This window comes from Lepidochelys kempii, chromosome 6, assembly GCF_965140285.1.
Source record: "Lepidochelys kempii isolate rLepKem1 chromosome 6, rLepKem1.hap1, whole genome shotgun sequence".
Lineage (NCBI taxonomy): Eukaryota > Metazoa > Chordata > Testudines > Cheloniidae > Lepidochelys > Lepidochelys kempii.
The window spans coordinates 3,658,008-3,675,168 of record NC_136385.1 but is presented as its reverse complement, the minus strand read 5'-3'; the positions used below and the strand labels follow the sequence as shown (position 1 = coordinate 3,675,168).

General features: G+C 42.6%; 1 protein-coding gene across 1 annotated transcript; it reads right to left on the bottom strand.

The window, feature by feature from the left end:
* Positions 1 to 14,081: 14,081 nt before the first annotated feature.
* On the bottom strand, positions 14,082 to 15,014 carry LOC140912449 (olfactory receptor 5W2). The gene has a single exon (XM_073346861.2). It carries the CDS (start codon positions 15,012 to 15,014, stop codon positions 14,082 to 14,084), a length of 933 nt encoding a protein of 310 aa, XP_073202962.2.
* Positions 15,015 to 17,161: the final 2,147 nt, after the last annotated feature.

Below are 17,161 nucleotides of genomic sequence, written 5' to 3'. Positions count from 1 at the left end.
TGCTGAGAAAAATCATGTCTGAGTGTGTGTGTGACTGTAATTCAGGACAATAGCACGTACCTGCTGAGAAGAGAGAGAGAGATGTGGTGACATTTCCCAATCAGTAGAAACTGCCAGTTTGAAGCATGCAGGAAATTTTATACTGACATGTGTGATCTGGGGGACATGATTCCAGAAGCAACTGGGAATACCTGAGCTCAGAAAGACACAACACCGAATTAATGCACTCAGTGAACAAAAGACACCTTGGTATAATTGGTTCCCTGGGGATTAATTTATCCCACTCTTTCTTACTATGTTATTAAATGATGCAAATTCTACCATAGTTACAGAGTATGAGGGTACGGTGTATTTCATCCTGCTTTTTTCAGTGCAAGTTCGGTACTGTGTATACCTGATCCACAAAGTTTTTTTTTTGTGGGTTTTTTTTTGTGTGGAGACTAACATTTTTTTGCTAAAACCTTAATATTTCGACATGGAAATACGATGGGGGTGCCTCAGATACCACACACCACCAATCTCTTCCAAGGGCCAGGCTCCAAGGCTGCACTACATCCCCCCATTATGCATCATGGTCTCTCTTCTTGCTGAACTGTCCTGGAACATCACCAGAGTCCTACAACCATGGTTTAGGGAGGAGGGGAGTTTTTTATTTTGATGCAAAGCTGATAATTTCAGGGGAAAATAATTTCATGAAAAAATAGTTAAATGCAAAATCCAATTTCCCATAAAAAAGTTATTAAGAAAAATTTTCAACCAGACTTAGAAAGAAATTTGGAATCAAAGGAACAGAAAGTTAGACACAGGTGAAATGTGCAAATTGTTTGCAGCTATAGAGGATATTGTCTCAGTAATTCCTGGTTTCAGAATCACCTCATTGTCCTGGCCCGAATGGGTGGAATATAAAACCTGTAAGACATATAAGAGTACTCCAGATTCTCTAGCAATTTATAGCATGCCAATCACCATGGTATCCTATGTCCTTCCCTTGCTAGGTTACTCCCCAAAGTAGAAAAGATAGGTTTACTCATTTTGCTTGATGGAGACCACATGATGACCAGAAGAGCTCAGGGGGACACCACAGCATGCTACAGATTTCTGCAGTTCACAAAACTATCCCTCTTGCATGCATATTATCTGCACACAGAGCTCAGTTTAAGACAATAAATAAATCTATGAGTCAACTAGAAATAGTCATGCTCTCATAACAAATATTAATATTTTTTTCATAATGTATGAGAAGTTATAAGATGACACTGTATCATGTTATTCATAGATGTTCCAAACTGAGGCTGGCAAACTCGTCTCTCTTCAACAAAGAAATGTGTGCTCTGATTAATTTTGTATCTAAACAGTAACCAGAGTCATTAAGCAGGAAGAGAAACAAAGGTAGCCCAAAAAGGTGAGGAAAAAGCAGAAGGGAACATCCTTCTACATAGACATTTTGTCTCCTGGTAACCAGGTGGAAATGTTTCTCAAACTGGGGACAGGACTATAAAAAGAAGGGGCAGACATCCCAATGCACCGTTCTCTCTTGCTCTCTCTCTGCCCGCCCATTGATTCACTGCATGTGAAGGGAGAAAGGAAGCAGCCATTGGACGGGGGGAGAGGTCCTGACCTAAGAAGGATGGCAAGTAAGATTTCTCTAAGCATGTGGTGAGGAAACTTTTGCTTCGTATTTCACATCATTTGTTAACTTAGGCACAGGTAGCCTTCTAGCTCTATTTTTCTTGTAACCCTGTGTGATTTCTTTGCCTTCTCATTTGCACTCACTGAAAATCTTCAATAAAAAGTTCAATAAACTTTGTTTTATTGTTCAATAAAAGTTCAATAAACTTTTCAATAAAAAAAAAGTTCAATAAACTTTTAAATAAAAAGTTCAATAAACTTTGTTTTATTGTTTTTTTGTTTTATCTAATCCACTGTGTTTAAATACAAATATCTAAGAGTTGTATGCATATTATGCTGATAAAGAAATAATGGAGAATGTAACTTGTATTGTCCAGGAGAGGACTGGGGAGCACAGGATGTACATTTCGGGAGGGAAATCAAAGAGTGGGGAGTGTGTTGGGGTCCCCCTGCAGTATAACCAAAGGTGGTGAGAGCCTGAGAGTAACTCAAGTATTCCAAGCCAGGTTGCAGTTAAACACAGATGCTTTGGGTGTGGTTTGCATACTTGAAAATTGTTTGTGAGTGGCCCAGGTGGAAGCCATTTCAGCAAGGCATTGTAAGGTTCCATGTGGGTGTGACACAGCTGTTGATTACTGAGTTGTACAATGGTATGTCAATGCCACTAAACTGGAAAATATCCCAATAACACCAAAGGTGTGGTGCTGACTGACAGTAGTGTTTGAGTGACATGAAAGGGTGAGGTCACCACAGGCATGGGCCCATACACTGATCCATGGCTGCAGATGCACAAGGACATTGTGGTCATCACCTCCCCCTAGGAGATCCAATGCAGGCCCAGTGATGACTTTTCCCTTCTTCACTATGGTAAAAGAAATTATTCCCTATGGGTGTTCAGACTTTCCTGGTATTATCAGTGCTCCAGAGAAAGTTGGTACCCCCTTCTCCGAAGTGGTGCCAAAATGTGAGGCATTGCAGGTTTGATTGTATTTGGAGGAAAAATTGATGATCCAAGTCAGATGTATTCAGAATCTCCAAAGTCTGTCACCCCTGGTCTGTTCCCAGGAAACACTATGCCTATACTTCCTCTAGGAACTCAGAACTCCTCATCCTGGTTTCTGTGCCTCCTGTGACCCGCAGGTGCCTGAGGCAGTGCTCACTGAAAATGGTTATTTCAGGCTGCAAAAAGGAGGATATTCCGCAAACTGGTGGTTAACACTGAAGATCTCTGCATCATCTCTGCAGATGCTGCTACAAGATATCTCCGAGCAGGCCAGCTTCCTTCTGATTCTTTTGTTAGTTTTATTTATTTCCCATAATTTATAGTCCGTGAAACAGAGTATGACACTGCACCCCATAATTCTTTATAGAAATAGGCTCATGGCTGTAAATATGACATGACTGGAATATGTTTTATGGTAGATAGGCCATGTAACATATCTCTGCAAACGTTATGATCTACTGGATATATTCATCCTGTTTGCATGCATGTAACATTTTTGTATTTGAAGTTGTGAATACTGGTTATGTACTTGTTTGATTTTAAGTAGGCTCAGTGAAGCAGTTGGACAGATTCTTGAGAAAAGACTATTCTCTGAAAGTGCCCAATCAAGAAACACTAAAGATAACAATGAACTTTGAGAGACACCAATCCACATCTTAGTTTTCCTGGGAATGTAGCATTCTCATGTAAGGAACTGAGTCATGCATGGACCTTTGAGTTGCCCATGTGACTCCAAAACTCCATCTTGGAGCTTGATTCTGCATAGGAGAGGGGAAGGGGTTTCTACCCACAAGAGAGAGACTATATAAGCCCCTGGGGAAACGCCTCCATTTTGTCTTCAGCTGGCACAAAAGATAGCCTCTCCACCCCAAGGAAATGCCTGAAAAAAACTGGACCAAAGCACAGTAACTACAGTGGTGTGAGTGATTACTGGACCCAGACTAAGAGGAAGTCTAGTCTGTAAAAGAGGCTTATTAGAATATCTTTGAGGGTGAGATTTAGCTGCATTTAGTTTTCACTGTATTAAGCTTACACTTACATGTTTTATTTTATTTTGTTTGGTAATTCACTTTGTTCTGTCTGTTATTACATGGGACCACTTAAATTCTACTTTTTGTATTCAATAAAATCACGTTTTACTTATTAATTAACCCAGAGTATGTATTAATACTGGGGGAGGGGCGGGGGTGGACAAACAGCTGTGTATATCTCTCTATCAGTGTTATAGAGGGCAAACAATTTATGAGTTTACCCTATATAAGCTTTATAAAGAGTAAAACGGATTTCTTTGGGGTTTGGACCCCATTGGGAGCTGGGTGTCTGAGTGCTGGGGACAGGAGCACTTCTTAAGCTGTTTTCAGTGAAGCCTGCAGCTTGTGGGGGACGTGGTTCAGACTTGGATCTAGGTTTGCAGCAGGCAAGTGTGTCTAGCACAAACAAGGTGAGGTACAGAAGTCCCAAGCTGGCAGGGATAACAGGCTCACAGGGAGACTCAGCACATTGGGTGGCAGTCCCAAAAGGGTTTCTGGGACCCAACACATAACAGTGGCGTAGCTGAGAAGGATCTGTGCACAGCTGATTGCTTTGTGACTCTAGTTGTGATTTTCAGTTATTTTTGGCTGCGGTGGGTGGCACATAGACAAAGTGGTTACTGGTTTGATATTTTCTGTTTGCTTATTTCGGGTAAGGTAAGTAGGGACAGAAAAATAAGTGAAATAAGTAAGAGTGAAGATCAAAAGAAGCTGGAACTGCAGATGTTGCAGACTGCCAGAATAGCTGAAAACTGGGTATTCGGAAAGTCTCTGCTAACTAAGGAGCCCCTGAACTGAGTGAACTGCAGAGGGGGTGTGGCCCAGTATAAAAAAGCAGGGAAATGACTACCAGTGAGGCAGCTGCTAAAGTAGAGCTGGCCAGACTGGAAGCAGAAGAGAAGGCAAAGGACCTGGAGTTTCAGTTGAAGCTCAAAGAGGCATAGGCAGCCAGGGAAGAAGCTGCCCACAAAAGGGCTAAGAAAGCAGAAGCAATCATGGACAATGAGCCCTGTGGTTAAGAGATAGAGAAATACAGGCCCAGACTGAGGCTCAGAAGCCTGAGCTTGTTGTTATGTAGTGGAAGAGACAAATCCCTCCAGAAGCTGACCCCACTTCCCCAAAAATAAACAATGGGAGCGAATATCTCCATGATATGATGAGTCCAGTGATATTGCTCAATATTTCATCACGTTTGAGAGACTGTGCACCCTCCATACACTTCCTGACAATCAAAAAATGAGCACATTGGTCGCAAAATTGACTGAAAGAGCTCTGGACATATTCAATAAGATTTCTATTGATGATTCTTATTGATGATGCTTCAAACTATGGTAAATTTATGGTTTTGAAACAGTTTCAGATTACAACTGAAACCTACAGGAGTCTTAAGCGGGGATCTGGATTGAGTAATATGGCTTATGTAAATGAAATGAGAGATTTGTTAGATAAGTGGGTGAGGGGGAAAAGGCATTAGAAGCTTGGAAGAAGTGTGTGATTTGGTTACTCAGGAACAATTCCTGAATATGTGCAGTGATGATGTAAAACAGTATTGTTAGGGGGCTTATTCCTTCACCCACTTACTTCCCTGGTCCTTCTCGCATGAACAGAGAGCAACAATACCCGAAGTCCAAAGGTGTAAACAATTTGATGTTTATTGGGGTGAACTTCCAGCAAACATGATTCCAGTTTCCTTCCTTAGTGTCCTCCTTCCCAGCTCTGACACCACAGAGCCTTAGACCTGTGTCCCTGTTCCAATTCCTACCCTTAGCCAAACATGATTCCAACTTCCTTACTCCCATTCCCTTTTCCCATTTCTCCCTTTAGCAAAACATGATTCCAATTTTCTTACCCCCATTCCCTGCTTCCATTTCCCTCACCCACATGCCCATGCCCACCCCCACCCACACCCACTCACTTCCTCATTGACTACAGATTATATAGTAAACTTGAGTTCTGCTTAGCTGTACCTTAACCAATCATTTTCCTGAAATTTAACTAACCAATCCTAACATATTGTCCAATTATATCCCACCACCTTAATTAGTTTACACACAGCAAAATTAATTATACAGCAGACAGGAACAATCACAGAACCAGACAGAGATTATACAGACAAACAACAGCAAAGTGGGAACTACAATGACAAGACAACACAGAAGCGAGGATTTCACATCCCAGCTATTGATAAGTGAGTTCTTGCCAGACAGGATGCTATCAAACTAAGTTTCCTTTTACATTTTCTAGGCACTTCCCTTTCTCTGGAGGTGATAGGAATACAATCCTGTCCTGATAGTGCCTAACAGCCCAATAGCACCTTATTTCAATGTGACTAGTTTTGAATGTGAGGATGTGACTGTTCGCTTCCTAGCTTATGGCTGCCTCTGCTGCTTAGCCAAAGGCCTTAGCCTAAGAACAGGGCCTCAGTCTGTCACAGTAAGAGAAGGCCCTTACACCGGCAGACAGTGATTTCTTTCTTTTATACCTCTAGAACTAGCCAAGCGATAAGAATACACCTAAATTCTTAGAGTATAGGCCTTTACAGACAGGCCTGAATATCTATATCCTAACAAGTATTTGTGGGATGCTATGGACTTCTGAAGTTCAAAAACCTATCCCTCTTGCATGCATATTATCTGCACACAGAGCTCAGCTTTTATATGCTAAACAAATCTGTGAGTCAACAAGAAATAGTCATGCTCTCACTGCAAATATTAATACAAATTTTTTGATAAAGTATGTGAAGGTATAAGATGACCCTGTATCTTGTTATTAATACATGTTGCAAACTGAGGCTGGCAAACTGGTCTGTCTTAATCAAAGAAAGGTGTGTTCTACGTAATTTTGTATCTAAACAGTAACCAGAGTCGTCAAGCAGGAACGGAAACAAAGATAACCTAAAAAGGTGAGGAAAAAGCAGCAGGGAACATCCTTCTACGCAGACATTTCATCTTCTGGAAACCAGGTGGAAATGTTTCTTGAGGAGGGATAGGACTATAAAAAGAAGGGGCAGACATCCAAAGGCACTGCTCTCTCTCTCTCTCTCTCTGCCCATTGATTCACTGCATCTGAAGGGAGAAAGGAAGCAGCCATAGGACTGGGGGAGGGGTCCTGACCGAAGAAGTTTCATCAGTAGGACTGCTGAAAGCATGTGATGAGGAAACTTTTTCTTTGAATTTCACATCATTTGTTAACTTAGGCTGAAGTTGCATTCTAGCTTAATTTTTCTTGAAACCATGTCTGACTTCTATGCCTCCTTATTTCCACTCACTTAAAATCTATCTTTGTCATAAAAAAACTGTTTTTTTTGTTTGATCTAATCCACTGTGTTTAAATAGAAGTGTCTGAGAAGCTAAGTGGCAGTCATATTAGTGCTATTAAAGAAATAATGGACGATGTAGCTTGTATTGTCCAGGAGAGGACTGGGCAGCACAGGACGCACATTTCTGGAGGAAATCAAAGACTTGGGAGTGTGTTGGGGGTCACCCTGCAGTATACCCAAGGGTGGTGAGAGCCTGAGTGTAACCCAACTATTCCTGGTCAGGCTGCAGTTACACATACAGAGGCTAAGGGTGCACTTTGCATGCTAGACGTTGTTTGTGAGTGGCCCTGGTGGAAGCCACTTCAGCAAGGCATTGCAAGGTTCTGACACAGCTGCTGATTACTCTGGGTTGGACCCTGATATGTCACTGCCACCAGCTTAGAAAATATCCCAGTAACACCAAAGTTGTAATGCTGACTGACAGTAGTGTTCGATAAACATGAAAGGGTGAGGTCACCCTTTGGGATGGACCCATGCACTGATCCATGGCTGCAGATGCACAAGTACATTGCAGTCATCTCCTCCCCGCAAGGAGATCCATGGCAAGCCCAGTGATGACTCTTCCCTTCTTCACTATGGTAGCAGAAATTATCCACCACGGGTGTTCAGGCTCGCCGGGTATTATCAGTGGTCCCGAGCATATGGGTGCCCCCTTTTCCTAAGTGGTGCCAACCTGTGAGGCACTGCAGGGTTGATTGTATAAGGAGGAAAATTGATGATGAATGTCAGCTATATTCTTTGGTATAATCCTTGGAGGAGAGGTGACAAAGAATGTACGCAAAGTCCTGCTTCCCTGAACACCAGTAGAAATAACCTACAGCCAACAATCGCTGTATTCAGAAACTCCCAAGTTTGTCACTCCAGGTCTGTTCCCAGGCAACTCTATGTCCCTACTTCCTCTAAGACTCATGCTCATAACTCCTTCTCCTCGTTTTCTGCCTCCTGTGACCCAGAGGTGCCTGGGGCAGTCCTCACTGAAAATGCCAAGGTCAGGGCAGGCTGCAAAATGGAGAATACTCCCCAAACTGGTGGTTAACACTCAAGACCTTTGCAGCATGTTCTGCAGATGCTGCTACAAAATATCTCTGAGCATCCCAGCACTGTCCCGATTATTCTTCTCTTAATTTTATTTATTTCCTATAATTTATCATCTGTTAAACAGAGTTTAGGAATAAAACTACAAAGTAATGTCTCTGGGGGGGTGGGGGGACAGGATAGGACGAGAACCGATGGATTTCAATTACAGAAAGGGAGGTTTAGGTTGGACATTAGGAAAAACATCACAACAGTAAGGGTGGCTGTGCACTGGAATAACTTGCCTAGGAAGGTTGTGGAATCCCCACCACTGGGAGATTTTTAAGAGCATTTTAGACAAACACCTGTTAGGGATGGTCTAGATAATACTTAGCACTGCCATGAGTGCAGGGGAGTGGAATAGATGACCTCTCAAGGTCCCTTCCAGTCCTATGATTCTATGATCTTAAAAGGAGCCCTGCACTGGGAGGAGGGGGAACACCAGCCTGAGCCGTGGGCAGGAAAAGGGAAATGCACCTGTCTCCTCACCCTGTCCAAAGCAGTTAGCTCGTACTGTCCCTCGGTGTCATTCTTCCATTGACCTATCTACTGCCTCTTGGAGACATGGATTAACTACATTGATGGAAAAACCCTTCCATCAATGTGGAAAGCATCTACACTATGGCGCTGCTGCACACCATAGCTGAATCAATGCAATGGTCTTAGTATAGACATTCCCTGACTCGATGATGGAGTTTTCCCCCTTCCTCTTAAAGCTATTTTTCTCTCCTTTTCCAATCACTCTTCTCCCTCCTTTGTAAAACTCTTTCCTTCTTTTGATAGGTAAATATGTTCATAAAAGTTGACATTTCACCTCTTAGAATAATTCCTTCCTTTCCCTACCATGAATGGCTCACTGTCATTTCAATTAAAGGCTGGAGCGCTCTGAAACTGACTTGTTTGCCCATGACTTGGTGGTACCTCTTTGTATTCTCTCCCGTCACTTATAATGAGTTGAAGATGAAGCAGTACCTGCTCAGAACCCTGAAATCAGAACCGTAAAATCAGAGTTGAATCTTTTCCTGTTTTCTAATCACACCAAAGTTTCCCTTAGTACCTCTGGAGCTGCTTCCTGGGATGACTTTGAGATTTGCTCTCTGGAGCATCTCTGCTCCCAAAACAAAAAGTTTGCACAGCACATGCAATTAATGTTGTTGCCGTGTCTTTTCTTCTTGAAATGGAACACACAGGGCCAGCAAATCACCTGGTCTCTATTGCTGTCTCTCCCGTTAGGCCTTTTCAATATAATTTGAAACTGAGGTGAGTATATTCCACTTCATGTGTTGGTCACTGGTGGTTAACACTGAAGATCTCTGCAGCTGCTTCAACAAAGTATTTCCAAGCATGACACACCCCTCCCTCCCTCCTGTCATCTGGTGTGCTGTTTTCCCTGCCAGCCTGGGTCTCCAGAACTCTGCCTTGATGAGTCAGACATGCTAGCCTGCTGCAACACAGAACAAGGGTCCGGGCCACAACCCCAAACCTGCAGATCTAGACTGAAATGACCTCAGAAGGATACCTGTCTTGAGCACTCCGATATCCAGCTCCTAATCAGATCTAAACCCCAAATAAATCATTTTTAATCTGTATAAAGCTGTTTAATGCTTATTAAATTAGTTATCCACAGTAGAACAACTCTGAAAGGAGAGACTGAGAGAAACCCAGACTGAAATAGCACATCACTCAGGGGCTGGGATGTTTTTTGGAAATGCAGGTAACCCAAGTGCATAATTTGTCGGTTTCAGTCTCAGAGACCCACTTTGGGATGGTCAGCTGATGTGCTGAAATTACCTGTGAGCCTGTTTTCTTTGCTATCCTCGGCCTCCAGAACCCTGCCTTGTTGATACAGACACACCGGTCTGCTGCACCACAGACCCTGGGTCTGGGTCACACCCCCAAAGCTACAGATCTAGATTGAAAAAACCTCAGTAGGATACCTGTCTTGAACACGCCGATACCCAGCTCCCAATGGGATCTAAACCACAAATAAATCCATTTTACTCTGTATAAAGCTTATACAGGGTAAAATGATACATGTTTGCCCTCTCTATCACTTCAAGAAAGATATGCACAGCTTTTTGCCCCCCAGGTAAAAATTACTCACACTGAGATTATAAATAAACAAAAGTGATTTTATTAATTATAAAAAGTAGGATTCAAGTGATTGTAAGTCATAACAGATAGAACAAAGTAAATCTCAAAGTAAAATGTGCAAGGCTAAGCTTAATACACTCAGAAATCAGTTACAAATGTTATCTTCTCACCCCAGTTGTTATTTCAGGTAAAATCCTTCTCAGACCGGATGCCTTTTCTAACCTGGGTCCAGCCTGTTCTCACCCACCCCTGTGGTTACAGTTGTTATGTTTCCAGGTGCTTGCAGCTATCACTGTGGGGATACCTTAAGCCAGTTGAAGGCACTCATTGTTTGCTTCCCCACTTTATATAGAACTTCCCCAAGGTGGGAAAACTTTGTTTGGAATCCCACCCCGCTCAGGAAAAGTACCAGCTTCAAGATGGAGTTCAGTATCTGGTGACATCGACACATGTCACTGTAAGACTCCAATCTCCATTCTTCCTTGTTCCTCACACATGTACAGAAAAAGGCTTACAGGTAAACAAAGCCATTCACAGTTCATTGATTCTGAAGCATCTTTAATGACTTCCACTTAATATGTCTAAATCAGTAATACAAGTTTATATCTTATTCTCCTAATTCCAGACATAAAAATAATCCATGTAAACAAATAGAATGAACACACTTACTAGATTATTACATCTATAATGATATGTTACAAGGGACACTCATCATAAAGCATATTCCAGTGATGTCATATTCATATGCATATTTTCATAAAGCATATGGAGTGCAATGTCACACAGAGCTTTTCCAAACCCTTGACAGAAGGGGGAATTGAACCTGGATCTCCCACCTCACAGGTGGACACCCCAACTCTTGTGCTAAAAATTCCAAAGGGAAGGCCCACCACTGCCTCCTGCAGTGGCTGCATTCTGACTGGCATCTAAATCCCCCCCTCACCCCACCCCCAACACACAAACATTGTTTTGGGAAAAAGCTATTCAGCGTATTTGTAACACATTTGTGAAGAGTTTCAGGTGAATCAGAATGGTATTATTTTTGACAATAAATTATTAGTCCAGAAGAAATTCACTCATTTCTGGACACCTTTGTGTCCCAAACCTGTGAAATTACTGAAAGAGAGATTTGTGTCTCAATGTTGGGAAATTACTTAAAGAGACTTTTGGAGAGGTGACCAACAAATAAAGTGGAATAAAGTCACCTCAGATTTGTATAATGCTAAAATGACCTCACAGGAGAGACAGCGATCCAGGCCAGGTGATTCTCTGCCGGTCTGTGTTCCATTTCCACAAGGAAATACACGGCAACAAAATTAATTCCATTTGCTGTGCACACCTGTTGTCCTGGGAGCAAAGATGCTCCGGGGATCAAATCTCAATGTCATCAAAGCCAAATTTAACCTCTTCTGGCCAAGGAAGCAGCTCCAGAGGTATTAAGGGTAATGTTGGTGTGGTTAGCAAACAGGGAAAGATTTGACTCTATGCCTGATTTTAGGGTTCTGAGCTGGTACTGCTTCCATCCCTCCTAACATATAGTAAGTGAAGGGAGAAAAAAAGACAGAGGTACCACCAAGTCATGGGCAAACAAGTCAGTTTCAGAGCATTTCAGCCTTTAGTTGAAATGGCATTCATGGGTGGGGAAGGAAGGAATGATGCTGAGAGTAAAACTTTATGCACATATTTACCATCAAAAGAAGGAAAGAGCTTTACAAGGGAGGTAGAAGAATGATGGAATAGGAGAGAAAAATCACTCTAATGGGAAGGGGGAACCCCCCCTCCCTTTGAGTCAGGGAATGTCTATACTAAGGCCATTACATTGACTCAGCTATGGTGTGCATCAGCGCCATGGTGTAGATGCTTTCCACATTGAGGGAAGGGTTTTTCCTTCGATGTAGTTAATCCACGTCCCCTAGAGGCAATAGGTAGGTCAATGGAAGAATGACACTTAGGGTCAGCACAAACTTACTGCCTTGCACAGGGTGTGAAAAATTTCCCCGCCCTGTGCGACAGAGGTCTGTTGATCTATTTTTTAAGCCTGAACTAGGTCTCAGAATAGATGTTGTCATAAATATAAGGGGAAGGGTAAACACCTTTAAAATCCCTCCTGACCGGAGGAAAAACCCTTTTCACGTGTAAAGGGTTAAGAAGCTAAGATAACCTCTCTGGCACCTGACCAAAATGACCAATAAGGAAACAAGATACTTTCAAAAGCTGCGGGGAGGGAGATACAAAGCCTCTCTCTCTGTAAGTGTGATGCTTTTGCCAGGGACAGAACAGGAATTGAGTCTTAGAACTTAGTAAGTAATCTAACTAGATATGCGTTACATTCTGATTTCTTTAAATGGCTGAGAAAATAAGCTGTGCTGAATGGAATGGATATTCCTGTTTTGTGTCTTTTTGTAACTTAAAGTTTTGTCTGGAGGGATTCTCTATGTTTTGAATCTAATTACCCTGTAAGTTATTTACCATCCTGATTTTACAGAGGTGATTCTTTTGTACTTTTTCTTCTATTAAAATTCTTCTTTTAATAAACTGAGTGTTTTTTCATTGTTCTTAAGATCCAAGGGTTTGGGTCTGTGGTCACCTATGAAAATTAGTGAGGATTTTTATCAAACCTTCCCCAGAAAGGGGGAGGGGGTAACGTTTGGAAGAATTTTGGGGAGGAAAGACGTTTCCAAACGGACTCTTTCCTAATAATAATACCGGTTAAAAATTTGGTGGTGGCTGCAAAAGTCCAAGGGCAAAAGGTAAAATAGTTTGTAACTTGGGAAAGTTTTAACCTAAGCTGGGAAAAGTAAGCTTAGGAGGTTTTCATGCAGGTCCCCACATCTGTACCCTAGAGTTCAGAGTGGGGAAGAAACCTTCACAGATGTCGATAGAAAAGACCAGTTAGGAAAACTAGTCAGATCTCCCTGCCAGGGCAGCAGAATCCCCTTCAGTTCTTTTTGTTCAGGCAAGTTAGAAATATTGCAGCTGTCCCAGCTTCCCAGTAGAGATTATTCTGCATTCTGATCGAGCTCAGTGTCAGGCTGTGTGTGTGTGTTTTGTGTGCAGTTGGCACTGTGTGTGTTGTGTGTAGTGGGCACCCTGTGTGAGTTGTAGTGGGCATTCTGTGTGTGTGCATTTGGTGTGTATTAGGCCCTCTGTGTGTGCATGTGGTGCGGGGTACAGTGGAGCTGAATATCAACTGTTGGCAGGTGTGTGTCCCTTGCGCTGCCCAGTGCTCTGCCTGGCATCTGCCCTCCTCCAAGTGCAGGGCTTCTTGTGCGATCATCTATTTCACTCCCCTGCACACAGCAAAACTGAGTATTATCTAGACCATCCATGACAGGTGTTTCTCTAACCTGCTCATAAAAATCTCCAATGGTGGAGATTCAACAAACTTCCGAGGCAAGTTATTCCAGTGCACAGCCACCCTCACTGTTGGGATATTTTTCCTAATGCCCAACCTAAACCACCCTTCCTGCAATTGAAGTACATGGGTTCTTGTGCTATCTTCCCCTGCCCTCCTCCCCCCACACACACACGCACACACACACACACACACACACACACATACTTTTTGCAATTTTTTTCCTAATTTTATTCCTAAAACTCCGTTTAACTCGTTGGGTCACAGAAATCCCTTTGGAACTGCCAGACAATGTCCTGAGATCTGAAGTTCAACATTTCATCCTCAAGGTGGTTGCCCCTGGCCACCAGCTTATAAAATCATTCTTTCTCTCTGGCCTTGTGATGCTTCCCATGTTATGTCCACTGATCTCAGTTTGGGCCTGCAGACCTTGTAGGAATAGAAAAAAAAATAATAACAACAATACAATAAACAACAATACTCCCACGGGCTCTACGAAATTACTTTTAATGGGCTGGGAATTGAATTCACCTATTTCCATTTCCCACCACTAAACCAATACACAATTAAAAAGATTCAAGAATTGGTTAGGAGTTTATTCATTGCTTTCCTCAGGGCATCCTTCACCTCCATGTTCCTCAGGCTGTAGATGAGGGGGTTCAACATGGGGATCAATAGCGTGTAAAACACTGAGGTCACTTTGTCTGGGTCCATGGAATAGCTGGAGGTGGGACGTAAATACATGAAGAAGAGGGTGCCAAAATACAGGACCACAGAGGTCAAGTGGAAAGTGCAGGTGGAGAAGGCTTTGTGGCGGCCCTTGGGAGAGCGGATCTGTAAGATGGCGGAGATGCTATTTACATAGGAGAGGAGGTCACTCACAAAGCTGATCACTTGAGTGGAGCTCATGGAAGCAAAGATCACAATCTCTTTGATGTGGGTGTCAGAACAGGAGAGCACCAACAGTGGGAGGACGTCACAGAAGAAATGATTGATGATGTTGGAGCTGCAGAATGACAGCCGAAATGTAAAACACATGTGTATCACTGAATCCACCACCCCCACAGCGTACACAGCAGCCACCAGCTGTTTGCAAAGATGTCTGGACACGGTGACCATATAGAGCAGAGGGTTAAAGATGGCCACATAATGGTCATATGCCATCACAGCTAGCAAGAGGCACTCAATATCTGAAAAAATGATAGAGAGATACATTTGCACAGTGCAGGCCGCGTAAGAAATACTTTTCCTCTCGGCTAAGAAATTCAGCAGCATCTGAGGGGAAATTATCAAGGAAAGGCAGAGGTCACAGAAAGACAAATTCCTGAGGAAAAAGTACATGGGGATGTGGAGTCGGGGATCAGTTGTGATTAACAAGATCATCGCCCCAATCCCCAGGAGGTTGATACCATAAATCAGTAGGAATACTACAAAGAGGGGGACCTGCAGCTCCGGACGAGCTGTCAGTCTTGACAGAATGAACTCAGTCACATCCGAGTGATTTCCCATGTCCTCTGAACACAGATCAGGCATCTACAGAGATGTGAGCAGGTCGATTGTGAGGAAAATCTGTCCCTTCTCTGTAAAGAGGTAAGAGAGGATAAATGGAGATCAGTTTCTCAGTGGACATCAGTACCCACTCAGGGAAGGGCTTAGTCCACAGAGCCAGGTGTTCACAGCTGGTCATTCCAGATGTTCGATAAAATGCACACTCTGTGCAAACACAATGACACACAGGTTAATCATGTCCCACACACAACTATTACTGTTCACGAATCCGAAAAGAAAACAGCAACTTGTGACTCTGCTGGGAGAGAATCAGTTTGAAGGGATTATTCCTTAGTGAAAGAAGGAGTGAGAGTAAAGGAATGTCAATCTTTCCACACTCTTTGGGCAAGGTGAGCTCTGTGGCTTGGCATGTCCGTTTGGGGTAAAGTTGCTTACCATGCTTTGTAAGCTTTTTGGCATTTACTTTATCCTGTATGAAAACCCAGAGACATCATGGGAAGCCCTGGCTTCAGTGACTAGGTAATTGCCTACTTTTTTCTAACCAAGGAGGTCGCTCCTTTAGCTGAAGTGGCAGGAGTTGGGGCTGAGGCTTTCAGTGCTGGAGGCCTGGAATTCAATACCTGCTGATCCACAAGGTGCCTGCGTGCGTGCGTGTCTGTAATTCAGGACAATAGCACGTACCTGCTGAGAAGAGAGAGAGAGCTGTGGTGGTGTTTAATCATTGACAGAAATTGCCAGTTTGGACCATTCGGGAAGCTTTATACTAAGATGTGTGATCTATGGGACATGATTCCTGAAGCAACTGGGAATAGCTGAGCTCAGAGAGCCATAACACGTAATTAATTAATTCAGTTAACCAAAGTCATCCTTGGTGTAATTGTTGCCCTGGGGACTAATTTGACTGACTCTTTCTTACTGGTTTATTAAATGATGCAATTTATGCCAGATTTACAGAGTATGAGGTTAGATGTGTATTTCTTCCTGCTGTTTTCACTTCAGGCTGGGTATTGTGTATACCTGAGCCACAAAGGGTTTGTTTTTTGTTTGTTTGTTTGTTTGTTTGCTTGTTTGTTTGTTTGTTTTGTGAAGACCAAAATCTTCTCAGTAAAAACTTAATAATTTGACTCAGAAATACCATCAGGGTACGTCAGATACTACACACCAACAATCCATGGGCCAGGCTCCCAGGCTGGACTACATCCACCATGATGCATGATGGACTCTCCTCTTGCTGAACTGACCTGGAACATCACCAGAGTCCCACAGCCATGGTTAGGGAGGATGGGTATTTGGTATTTTGATGGAAAGCTTATAATTTCCGGGGAAAAGATAACTTCTTGGAAAAAATAGTTAAACCGAAAATCCAATTTCCTATCAAAAAAACTTCTCAAGAAAAATTTTCAACCAGCCTTAGCAACAAATTTGGAATCAAAGGACCAGAAAGTTAGATCAGGTGAAACGTAGTAACTGTTTGCAGGTGTAGCTGATATCTTCTCTGTCATTCCTGGTTTGAGAGTTATCTCATTGTCCTGGCCCCAGTTGGTGGAATGTAAAACCTTTAAGACATGTAAGAGTACTCTAGATTATCTAGCTATTTATAGCACTCCAATCACCATGCTATCCTATGTCCTTCCCTTGCTAGGTTACTCCTCAAAGTAGGAAAGATAGGTTCACTCATTTTGCTTGATGCCGGCCACATGATGACCAGAGGAGCTCAGGGGGAGGCCACAGCATGCTATGGACTTGTGCAGTTCACAAAACTGTCCATCTTGCACGCATATTATCTGCACACAGAGCTCAGCTATAAGATGCTAAATAAATCTATGAGTCAACTAAAATTAGTCATGCTCTCCTCACAAATATTGATAATATTTTTATATTATGGATGTGAAGTTATAAGATTACACTGTATTGTGTTATAAATACATGTTCAAAACTGAGGATGGCAAACTGCTCTGTCTCAAACAAAGAAATGTGTGTTCTACTTAATTATGTATCTAAATAGGTGAGGAAAAAGCATCAGGGAACATCCTTCCACAAAGACACTTTGTCTTACGGTAAACAGGTGGAAATATTTCTCAAAGGGGAATAGGACTCTGAAAAGAAGGTGCAGACATCCCAAGGCACCGCTCTCTCTCTCTCCCCCT

Coding starts and splice junctions, on each gene's coding strand:
- LOC140912449 (XM_073346861.2), bottom strand. CDS start 15,014: ATGGGAAATCACTCGGATGTGACTGAGTTCATTCTGTCAAGACTGACA.